Source organism: Bos indicus x Bos taurus, chromosome 6 (genome assembly GCF_003369695.1).
Source record: "Bos indicus x Bos taurus breed Angus x Brahman F1 hybrid chromosome 6, Bos_hybrid_MaternalHap_v2.0, whole genome shotgun sequence".
Lineage (NCBI taxonomy): Eukaryota > Metazoa > Chordata > Mammalia > Artiodactyla > Bovidae > Bos > Bos indicus x Bos taurus.
Genome location: NC_040081.1, coordinates 104,456,863 through 104,469,082, shown reverse-complemented (window position 1 = coordinate 104,469,082; position 12,220 = coordinate 104,456,863). Strand labels below are relative to the sequence as shown.

The following is a 12,220-nucleotide window of genomic DNA, read 5'->3' as shown; positions in this document are numbered from 1 at the left end:
AATTTGCCCAGTGGTAAAGAATCTGCCTGCCAATGCAGGAGACGCAGGTAGACATGAGTTCAAGCCCTGGGTGGGGAAGGTCCCCTGGAGGAGGAAATGGCACCCCACTCCACTATTGTTGCCTAGGCAATTCCATGGACAGAGAAACCTGATGGGGTCAGGGGGTCCATGAGGTCAAAAAGAATCAGACAGGACTGTGCAACAGAGCACACACACACTATGCATGAGGCATTTTGCCAGGCACTCAAAGGTAAACAAATAAGATCGCTGGAGAAACAAAAATACACACACATAACATTGCATGAATTGGGGTGTGCAGAAGATACAGAGAAGTGAGCTGGCACCAAACTTCTCATCTGCATCGTGCAAAATCCAAAGCCAGTGGGAGAGTAGCTAGAGTCCACTGCAAGGAAAGGACTGCAGTTGAGAAACCCTATTCCCAGGCAAGATGGTGCCCACGGGTCAGGGCAAAAGACAGAAAGATGTTTGAAGATATGCTGAATATAATTGTTTGACACCTCTTTGTTGTTCAAATAAGATCCAGGCACTTGGGATATAAAAACATCAATAAAGTATATGTCCTTGGTGAGTTTAACCTGCTAGGGGGGAAGACAGGAAAATAAGCAAATAAGTGATAAACACAGAAGAAATGTCAGAAAGTGCCAAGTGCATGAGGTTGACGACGGCGGTCAGAAAAGGATTCTCTGAGAAGGTAACAGCTGAATTGACAAAAAAATGTTGGGAGAAAAATATCCACAGAACTCACCTGACAAAGGGCTTTAACCAAACAATCAGGAGCCCTCTTAGCGAGGGAAGATGAAGAGGAAAGGGAGAAACAGTGAGTAATAAACTGTGCAACAGACTGAAGAGGTGGATGGATGTATAATGGAAGGAAGGAGAGAAGGAAGGGAGGGAGGGTGTGAATGGGTGGATGATGGATGGATGGATGATGGATGATGGATGATGGAAGGAGGGATGGATGGATTATGGATGGATGCATGAGTGAATGGATGAATAGTCCAGTTTAATAGAAATAAGAAAAAGATGATAGAAGTTATATCCAAATGGATGAAGATAAACTGTCTGGAAATGTGTAATTTACATGCTCTTTAAAGATTTGTGATACAGACTAAAGCTGGGGATGGACTGAGTGAGGAGCAGAACAACTTTTCAAAGTTCTCATGGTAAAGTGATGGGTACTAGGGGAAACGAGGGAAACAAATGCATTCTAAAGGTCTAATCTCTTTGGAATAGAGAAGAATGGGAGGATCTTGGAGTGAGAAGCAATGTGGTGAGAATGAAGTAATATGTACCTGATTATGAGAATGAGGAAAGGTAAGCTAGTCATTAATAGAGTAGAAAAACATAGTAGAATGTTCAAGTTCTCCAAAGAGCAAACACTGGAAAAGGCAAATGAGTCAACAATATGTAACATAAATCATTATAATCATCCTAAAGAAAAAAAGAAACAACAAAATCCAGAATATAAATCATTACAGTTAGAATGATCTAAGTCTCCCATTAATTAGTAAACAAAGATGGGAATTCTGAATTAAAACCAAAACCTAACTATACGATCTTTACATGAAACACACTTTTAACTGAGTGACAACAATGAAAAGAGGGAGGTGGACAAAGTGGAAGTAGGCAATACAAACTAAAAGAAGTGAGGTAGAGAAGTGTTACTATCAGACCACACGGGATTTAAGATTCACTGTAATTCTCAGGACAGAGAATTCTCCCATCTTCATCATCACGTGTGAAGAAAGACATCGTGTATGAGGAAGACATAATAATCAAACAACCCAAATAAAATCCCTTTTGTTTTGTGTATTTAACTGCTACTTAAAAAAAAAAAATTGAGTGAAAGATTTCAGAACCAGACAGATCCAGCAGACATAGACAGGACATAGAGGAACTGAACTGCACAACTGACAAGCTTGGTTTTATAACATCACCTTGCATGTTGATAAAAATCCACTATGTCATAAAAGCACAGAACATAGAGTGCCATGGTAGGTGCTAAATCCCTGGCTTCAATCCATTTTCTACCACTTTATTATTGTTGATGACCTTGAGCAACTTCCTAACTTCTCTGTGCCTCCATTTCCTCATCTGTAAAATGTGGATTATAAGATTGACTATCTCCTAGGGATGTTCAGTTCAGTTCAATCGCTCAGTCGTGTCCAACTCTTTGTGACCCCATGCACTGCAGCATGCCAGGCCTCCCTGGCCATCACCAACTCCCAGAGGTTGCTCAAACTCATGCCCATTGAGTTGGTGACACCATCTGTCATCCCCTTTCCTCCCACCTTCAATCTCTCCCAGCAGCAGGGTCTTTGCCAATGAGCTGGCTCTTCCCATCAGGTGGCCAAAGTTTGGGAACTTCAGCTTCAGTCCTTCCAATGAATATTCAGGACTGATTTCCTTTAGGATTGACTGGTTGGATCTCCTTGCACTCCAAGGGACTCTCAAGAGTCTTCTCCAACACCACAGTTCAAAAGCATCCATTTTTCAGCACTCGGCTTTCTTTATAGTCCAACTCTCACATACATATGTGACTACTGGAAAAACCACAGCTTTGACTAGATGGATCTTTGTCGGCAAAGTAATGTCTCTGCTTTTTAATATGCTGTCTAGGTTGGTTATAGCTTTTCTTCCAAGGAGCAAACATCTTTTCATTTCATGGCTACAGTCACCATCTGCAGTGATTTTGGAGGCCAAAAAAATAAAGCCTCTCATTGCTTCCATTGTTTCCCCATCTATTTGCTATGAAGTGATGGAACTGGATGGAATGATCTTAGTTTTCTGAATGTTGAGTTTTAAGCCAACTTTTTCACTCTCCTCTTTCACTTTCCTCAACAGGCTCTTTAGTTCTTCCTTGCTTTCTGCCATAAGAGTGGTATCATCTACATATCTGAGGTTATTGATCTTTCTCCTGGCAATCTTGATTCCAGCTCATGCTTCATCCAGCCCAGCATTTTGCATGTTGTACTCTGCATATAAGTTAAATAAGCAGGGTGACAGTATACAGTCTTGATGTACTCCTTTCCTGATTTGGAACCAGTCTTTTGTTCCATGTCCGGTTCTAACTGTTGCCTCCTGACCTGCATACAGGCTTCTCAGGAGGCAGGTAAGATGGTCTGGTATTCCCATCTCTTGAAGAATTTTCCACAGTTTGTTGTGATGCACACAGTCAAAGGCTTTGGCATAGTCAATAAAGCAGAAGTAGATGTTTTTATGGAACTCTCTTGCTTTTTCAACGATCCAATGGATGTTGGCAATTTGATCTCTGGTTCCTCTGCCTTTTCTAAATACATCTTGAACATCTGGAAGTTCTCAGTTCATGTACTGTTGAAGCCTAACTTCAAGGATTTTGACCATTACCTTGCTAGCATCTGAAATGAGTGCAATTGTGCAGTAGTTTGAACATTCTTTGGCATTGCCTTTCTTTGGTATTGGAATGAAAACTGACCTTTTCCAGTCCTGTGGCCACTGTTGAGTTTTCCAAATTTTCTGGCATTTTGAGTATAGCACTTTAACAGCATCATCTTTTAGGATTTGAAATAGCTCAGCTGGAATCCATCACCTCCACTAGCTTTGTTCATAGTGATGCTTCCTAAGGCCCATTTGACTTCGAATTCCAGGATGTTTGGTTCTAGGTGAGTGATGACACCATTGTCATTATCTGGGTCATGAAGATCTTTTCTGTATAGTTCTTCTGTGTAGTCTTGCCACCTCTTCTTAATATCTTCTGCTTCTATCAGGTCCATACTGTTTCTGTCCTTTATTGTGATCATCTTTGCATGAAATGTTCCCTTGGTATCTCTAATTTTCTTGAAGATATGGCTAGTCTTTCCCATTTATTGTTTTCTTCTGTTTCTTTGCACTGATCACTGGGGAAGGCTTTCTTATCTCTTATCTCACCTAGGGGTGTAGAGGAGATTAATAAGGTCAACTGTCTCCTAGGGGTGTGGAGGAGATTAAATGAGGCCTGACATGGAAAGCACCCAGAACAGTGTCCCACAAATAAAAAACTTCTACAAGGATTCAAAGCAGAGACCCTGTTTGAATGCTTATTATCATCACTTAACTAGGTAGAGCCAATTAGAAGGTTCTGTAGCCACATTACTTGAGAATAATCCTAAAATGTTTAGTGTTGGCAGAGGGGAGACCCCCTCCACTGTGTTAGTTGCCCAGAGCCCTCCTAGGAGTCTAGAATCTTGAACTGTAGACTCTTGGAGGTTGAAGGTGCCACAGAGTTAGTCTACATCCCCCATCTCATGCAAGGATGCTTCCCACTGCATCATGACCAGCACCTGTCTGGTCTCCACCTGAACATGCCCAGGGCTGGGAGGCTCACCCCTTGCATCACCAGCTTCTGCTTAGATTAGAATGCTCTTCCCCACACGGAACTTACGACAGCACCCCAGAACTACCATTCTCTTTCCTGGCAATTCTGCCATCATTCACTCATTCCTTCATCCATCCATTCAACTATCCATTCATCCATTTGATGATTCAGTAAATACCAACGGGCACTCACTGCATGTTAGGCAGTGTGCCAGGAGCTCAGGTTATAATGGGAAGTGCATTCAAACAGGGTCTCTGCTTTGAAGAGCTCACCACCTGGTTAGATCAACAAACTGAATGACACAATCTCTTGCTTGAGAAGTGCTAGGAAGAAAGTGAACAGGATGTTATAAGAACATACAACCCAGAAGACCCACCTGGTCTGAAGGCAACATGAAAGGCTTCCCTGAAAAAATGACTCTCATTTCCTAGGAAACCCCCTACCATCTCCACATCCTCTCTCTCCTGGACTGTCTGTACACCCCTTTCACTCCTCCTGGGGCCACCCCCTAGCAGCACCCACATGATGCTCAACGGGGGACACTCCACTTGCAGCTGACTTCCTTTCCAATCAGTGCCCAATCAGCATCAGCTTTTTAGGCAGCTGCATTGTAAGGCTGAAATCCTGAGAGGAGGTTTGTATTTTCTACTAGAGCAGAAATCCCATCCAAAGAACAAAGCAAAAAAATACATGTGAGAGAATGCGTGCAATTAGGCAAGACTCTCTCACAGTGAGCCCAGGCTGAGCCTAGGAGATAGTCGCTCACTTTCCTGGGAAAATCGCTCAAAAACCCCTGCATCTTCACCTGCTCCAGAGTTTTGCTGGGTGTCACTGTCATGCTCAGTTTTTTATATTCTGTGTATTCTTTTATCCTTTTTTAAATTCAAGGTAGCCTCCTAAGACCCTACATATTCTCCCTATATATACACGCGTGCTCAGTTGCTCGGTCATATCTGATTTTTTGCAACTCCATGGACTGTATCCCTCCAGGTGTCTCTATCCAGGGGATGGGATTCTCCAGGCAAGAACACTGGAGTGGGTTGCCCTGCTCTCTTCCAGGGGGTCAAACCTGAATCTCCTGCATTGCAGCAGATTCTTTACTGCTGAGCCACCAGGGAAGCACCTCCGCACACACATTGGGGTATCATCCTCCCCATTTTACAAATGAGGAAATTGAGGCAGAAAAGTGAGGCTACATGCAGGGGGGTGGGGCGGGGAGCTCTTAGCCCTCGTGCTCTGATACCCCTCACTGTCTGCACCATCCTCGCCCCCTCTTGCAGCTCTCTATACAGGGGCCACACCCGAGCATCCTGTCCCCAGAACCCAACCAGTGCCCCAGAGCTCGGTCCAGGCTGTTGAACCAAACTGGATCAATGTTTCTGCCCAGCCACCACAAAAGGTGTCCCCATGCTGTGGGCTCTGTTATTCTCTGCATGTTCCAAAGATCCCTCTGCTGGGTGGAGAGGACAGAAGTTACATGGAAGTGAGGGATTTTGCCCCTCTGTCGCCCTCTAATATCACAAGGAGCTCAGCCCTCTTCTCTTTCTCACTCTGTCTGAATGTTTCCGTTGACAGGGGCTCAACCCTCCCCCTGATGCCCTTTTAGCTTCTTGGTCCAGGAGATGAAGGTGATAACATCCACCTCAAGAACCGCTGTGAGACTGGAAATATTACACTAAGTGAAAGAAGCTGATCACCAACATGACATATTAGGTGATTCCATTCACTAAAATGTCCAAGCCAGGCAAATCTAGAGATAGAAAGTAGATTCACAGTTATCTGTTCCTGGGGTGGATATGGGGTAAGGGCTCTCAGGGGGTAAGAGGTATCAGGGGATAAGAGCTAAAGGGCACATGCTTCTATTTGAGATGATAAAACGTTCTAAAAACTGACTGTGGTGATAGTTGCACATATCTGTGAATCGCCCACAACCCATCAGCTTGTGCACTTTGTGTGTGTGTGTGTGTGTCAGTAGCTCAGTTGTGTCCGACTCTTTGCGACCCCATGGACTATAGCCTGCCAGGCTCCTCTGTCTATGGAATTCTCCAGACAATAATACTGGAGTGGGTTGCCATTCCCTTCTCCAGGGAATCTTCCCAGCCCAGGGATCAAACCCACGTCTCCTGCATTGCAGGCAGATTCTTTAAATGGGTAAATTGTAGATTATGTGGACTATGTCTCAAGAGGACTATTGCTTAAGAAACAGGAGAAGAATTGCTGGGCCCACTGACACGTGCTCACTATACCCGCAGCAGGAACAGAGGCCCAGGAAAACAAGGGGGGTCTGGAGGGTCTGTGCCTGCAGAGGCCTGAGGTGATCAGATTGAAATGAATATGCATCCTGAGGAGGGAACCAACCTGAAGCCCAGTGCCACATTCATGAACTTGCTGAATCCGCCCTGAAATCAGCAGGGTGGACTGGAATCCCATGGGGACCCACCCTGACCGCTCCCTCCTTAGCCGCAACAGACACTGCTGCAGGGCTGCACACTGGGTTTTGCAATCCTGCCAAGCATCCTCCAGGAGTTTCTGGCTGCACTGCCAGACTGTGGGCTCCCTGTGTTCAGAGACTGTTGCATCCTTGGGTCCTATAGCCTTCATCCCTTGCCTCTCTCTCCTCCTCTGCTCCCTGCCACCATCCCCGATGGGCCCCGCCTCTCTTCACACAGGTGCTTGGAACCATCTGTTTTTGCAACCTTCAATTTCTCACACATGGAGACGGCCTCTTTCTGAACTCCATCACTGCATCCCAACCTTTATCTCTACAGCCACCTGTCCTGGGCATGTCTTCCAGATGCACCTTGCCCCTAACAGATAAGAACCAAAGTACTCAGAGCAGACAGAGAGGCAATGTGCTATGTACACAGATGCACCTCATTCTAAGTAAAAAAAGCACTTTGTAAGAATGTCTATATGTGTATAACTGGGTCACTTTGCTGTACAGCAGAGATCGGTGCAACACTGTAAATCAACTATCCTTCAGTTTTAAAAAAGAAAGAGAAAAAAAGAAGTAATGATAAGAGCTAATCAATTATTGTGCAGGAGAGGGCAGAGAAGCAACCAATGAATCTTTTCCTAAGCCCTCTTTGCTAAAAAAAAAAAAAAAGAAAGAAAGAAATGAAAGAAAGAAAAAAAAGGGGGGAGCACTCCGTAAAAATCTGATCTCATTTTAAAAGGATTAGATTTGGGAGTGATTATTCACACACACAAAGAAAGCATCACCGTGACAAACGACTGGGACAATACCTCTAACCAGCATTCCAAACACACTCAATAAACATGGCTATTAGTCCTATTGTCGTCATTGCCATGATTTTGTGTTAATAACACTTCTCTGGGCTTGAGACAGGTCAGAAACCAATAAAAAAAGAAACCTTCCTTCACCACTGCAGTCCTTCAAGAGACCAGAAACAGAAACAAGACCTTGGTAATTAACAGGATGAAACAGCTACTCAGGGGGTTTTCCTGTCACTGCGCACCGGGGTTGGCATGAGATGTCCTGCTGCTGACACTTCTTCCAGAAGAAATCAGTCTCTTTACCCAGCAAATAGAGGAGCTGGATGAATAATTCATCCTTCCTGCTGATTTTTTATGACAGCCAATGACTTTTGTTCCCAAAAAAGCCTTCACTTTCTCATACGCGGTAGGTGAGACAGAATGTCTTCTGCTCAAAGAAATGTTTCACAGCTCATACCAAGACCCAAAAACTTTCTCTGGAAAACCTCAGGGTCCAGAATTCCACAGGCTGGCTTTTTGTCAGAGCTGCAGACTTCCAAGACCAACACAGAAGCCAGGGCAGAGCTAAGTCAAACCTGTCTTTCCAGCTGGGATTCCAAGGAAAACCTCAGTGCCTTCTTGGGCTGAAGGCACTCCCTTTGGCACTGTGGACTCCTAGAGTACTTTTGGGGCAATTAGGCTCTTGCTTCTCTGATAAACCACAGCTCATTTACAGGGGTGGACAGTGCTTTGCAAACCCCTTTCAGGCAACTTCTCCCAGCTCCTTCCCTGAGAGGCAGCCATGCTTCTTACTTTACTGATGAGGAAACTGGGACTCAGAAAGGTAAGGGTAACAGAGCTGAGTTATGGCGCCATGCCTTCAGAGTCAGCACCACTCCATCATCCACATGCCTCACCTGAAGAGTTCTGTTACTACGGAACAACTTGGTGAGTGTCTAAACAGCCACACCATTTACTGAACACCTACTAGGTGCTCTCTCGGCATTGCCTCTTTTATTCCATCTCTGCCTGATGTCTAATGGACATCTCAGATGTAACACATCCACAGGAGGAGCCCTGATTCTGCATTCCCACCCTACTCCTCCTTCTGTCTTCCTAGTCTTGGAACATGGCAGCGCCACCGATGCATTGACTGGGGCCGCAATGCTCAGAGTCTTCCTGGAAGGAGGAAAAGAGAGAGGAGGGAAGAGAGAGGAAGAGCAGAGCGGGGGAGTGAGAGAAGAAGGAAGGAGGAGGGGAGAGTGGGAGAAAGAAAAGACGGAAGGAGAGAGAGTGGGGGAGGAAGAGAGAAAGGAAAGAAGGAAGGAGGGTGGATGGAAAAGGGAGGCATGGAGGAGAAGGGAAGGGTTGGATGAGGGGAGAAGAAGAAGGGAAGAAAGAAGAACAGAGGATGGAGGAGGAAGGAAGTGAAGGAAAGACTAAGGGAAGATTCTGCCACTACAGAGAAGTGACGGTCCAAAGCCTGTGTATGATATTTTTGAGCCTAAGTCAACAGCCTCAAAGCAACATTCCATTCTTTTTGCGTGTTTGTTTGCTATGGCGCTGGATTCACTGCCATTTATAGGATCTCAAAACCATGAACCTCCCTGAAACAACCACTTTCAGAGCAGGAATTTGGGCCACCCTGGAGTTGTATGTAGTTTTTCCAAAGGCAAGATGATCTAGACACAGTCCCTGAGCCTAAGAAACCTCAAATCTCATCTGGATGACCAGGCTCATATCCAACTAGTCATAAGACAAGGCAGAAATTCACAAAGGCCAAAAGGGCTCTACATAGAGCCATGGTGACCCATGGGCTGCTGCTGCTGCTAAGTCGCTTCAGTCGTGTCTGACTCTGTGCGACCCCATAGATGGCAGCCCACCAGGCTCCCCCGTCCCTGGGATTCTCCAGGCAAGAACACTGGAGTGGGTTGCCATTTCCTTCTCCAGTGCATGAAAGTGAAAAGTGAAAGTGAAGTCGCTCAGTCGTGTCCGACTCTTAGCGACCTCGTGGACTGCAGCCTACCAGGCTCCTCCGTCCATGGCCCATGGGAGTGAGGAGTAATTCCTGCCAAGTGTGTGGAGAAGGTGGCGTTGGGGCCAGATCTTTGGAGGAATGAGACACTGTGACGGGAACTTAAAGCCTTTGAGCCTGGAGCACAGAATGAGGACAAAGAAGATAAAACTGAAGAGTCACCTGGGACCCGATCAGAGAGAGCCTTGAACGCCAGGATAGGGAGTGTGGCCTCTGTCACGGGGTCAGTGGAACCATGGCAGGGCTTTAAATAAGGAAAGAAAGATGTGAATAGGTTTCTGTAACCGTAGCTCCAACGTCGGAATATAAGGCAAGAGCCTGAAAGCGGAGGGAGAGAGAAGAGAAGTGAAGGTGTGGGGAGGGGGGCACAGAAAAGATGGACAGGAAGACGGAGGCAGAGAAGACTACAGGAGAGAGGTGGAAGGGAGCGAGGGCGCAGATACCGCGGGGCTGCAGCTAGCGGGCGAGCAGGCTGGTTTCGCTGTGCGCTCGGCCGCCCGCCCGCTGGTTTGCTGCGTCGGGGACTCACCGCGGAGCCAGCGCGCGCCGGCGTACGTGTCCTTGAGGCGGATGAGGCGGCGGTGCGCGGAGCTGCGGCGCACATACCACAGCATCCAGAGCAGCTGCAGCAGCATGAGCGCCGTGAGGAAGCACAGCAGGTCCCTCTTACCCACGCCCGAGGCGTGCACGGCCCAGGCCAACAGGAACAGCAGCCCCGCCACGAACACGTTCAGCGCGTACTGGCTGCTCAGGGCCTCGGCCAGCTTCTGCGGGAAGCTCTCGCGGACGGCGCCCCGCCGAGGCGCCGGGGAACCCGGGGATCCCCGGAACCCCGGAGCCAAGAACGGGGGCGGCGGGCGGGCCGCTGGCCAGGAGGAGCCCCTCTCCGAGTCGCTCGGAGCCTTCAGGGGAGCGGCAGGCGCCCCTTGACCCTCGGGCATCATTGAGTGACCCTCACCTAGTCTAGCCTTGGGGACTGCTGCGACCTGCGCCCCACCCGCTGCTCCCGTCCTCCCCTGCCCTAGCCCCGAGGGGCCTCGGCCGATCAGCCCCCCTGTCCTGATCACCTGCGGACACCTGCTCTCCCGCCTTCTGCCCCCTGCCCTCGGTCAAGGCGCTCACCCAATCCACTTACCACGTCCCCACCCCGCTGACCCCAGCTTCTTCGCGCTCCCCTATGCACACTGCCCACTTCCCCTCCCTCCGCAAGGTCTGGGGCAACCCTTCCCAGCACCCTGGACCCACGCGGGGCCCCCGATGCCTTGGTTGGGCACCAGCCCTGCCCCGATGGCCGCGGGTCCTCCCGCTCCCCAGCCCAGCGCGTCCGAACCCGCCCGCCGTCCGCTGCTCTGTTGTCCCCTGAGCCGACGCCGGCTGACCCAGCCCTGCCCGGGCGACAGGTGGCTCCCGGAGTTGGGGTGCGGGGGAGCGAGGGGTTGTCCACAGCTGGCCGAAGAGGGTAGGCACGGGGGCGTGGTAGCGAGGGAACCGCGAGCCCGAGGGTGCGTGCGCGGCTCCGGTGCCTCAGCGTCTGCGTGGCAGCCCGCGGAAGCCCAGGTGAGCCAGAAGGTGTCCGTGCGCGTGAGTCTGCCTGTCCTCGTCCCTGCGTGTCTCTGTGGTCTGTTTGCTCTGTGCGGGGTCTCTGTCTGGCCCGTCAGTCTTTGGGTGTGCCTGCTTGGGGCGGGAAGGATGGGACAGAGTGGCAGCGCCCGTCCCTAGATCTATGACTATGGAGATGGCGTGTCTTTTTTGCTCGTGTCTCTGTTCGCCCGTCTGCCTGGTGTCCCTGTGTGTCTGCCTGAAGATGCCCAGAAACGGATAAAGACGGGAGCCACTTCCCAAGAAAAGATCATCTCTCTCCCTCCTGCAGGAGCATGGGGAGCTGCTTCTGGACTGAGCCGAGCTGGGGCTGGGGGCTGCCCACGGGTCCTCCCTGGAACGCGAGGCCCAGGGCCCCTCCCTCAGCTCCCTCCGCCCCCCACCCCCAACCACCACCGCCCGACCTTGTCCGACAGGTGTCCCTCTCCGGAAGTCTTCAGGCAAGCCTGAGATCTCGGCTAGAGCAAGGAGCTGGGAAGCACCGCTGGCGGGGAGATGGAGCCTGGGGAGGGTGGGCAGGGCTCACAGCAAGCCACAGTGCAGTAACAGAGGGCCCAGCGCCCCGGAGACATCCTCTTCCCCTTGGTTTAACACCCTGTTGTTTGCCATTCTAAAGTTCTTAATTTTGAACCAGGGGACCTACATTTTCCTTTTGCAGTGGATCCAGAAAATTGTATGGCTGGTTCCGACTGCCAGAGGGTCCTGGCTGCAGGGAGCCCCAGGCTGGGAGTCAACCTGAGGACTCCGCCATCGTTCACGTTTTCACTTTGTTCATTCACTTAGGTGACCGATACTCATTTATCCTACATTGAATTAGTTGCAGGACTCTGCTCTAAGTGTGGGGGATTCAGCTCTGAAAGAGTATCGTTATGGAGCTCATCTTCTAGTGAGACACCCTCGTGGGACAAGTACTTAACTGTCTGGAAAGGGGGAGAGAATCACACATGAGACTCAGCTCTGTCTTGCAGGAGCCCATGACCCAGGGCTGTCTGGATGGGGAGGGCTGGAGGAGCCCT

At 49.1% G+C, this 12,220-nt stretch overlaps 1 protein-coding gene across 1 annotated transcript in view; it reads right to left on the bottom strand.

Annotated features, from left to right (window-relative positions):
- The window catches only part of OTOP1 (otopetrin 1), a 48,045-nt gene extending 37,499 nt beyond the window's left edge, over positions 1 to 10,546 (bottom strand). The window contains exon 1 of the mRNA XM_027545033.1: positions 10,135 to 10,546. Coding sequence (XP_027400834.1) covers positions 10,135 to 10,546 — 412 coding nt within the window. The remainder of the gene's footprint in view (positions 1 to 10,134) is intronic.
- Between the last annotated feature and the right edge of the window lie 1,674 nt (positions 10,547 to 12,220).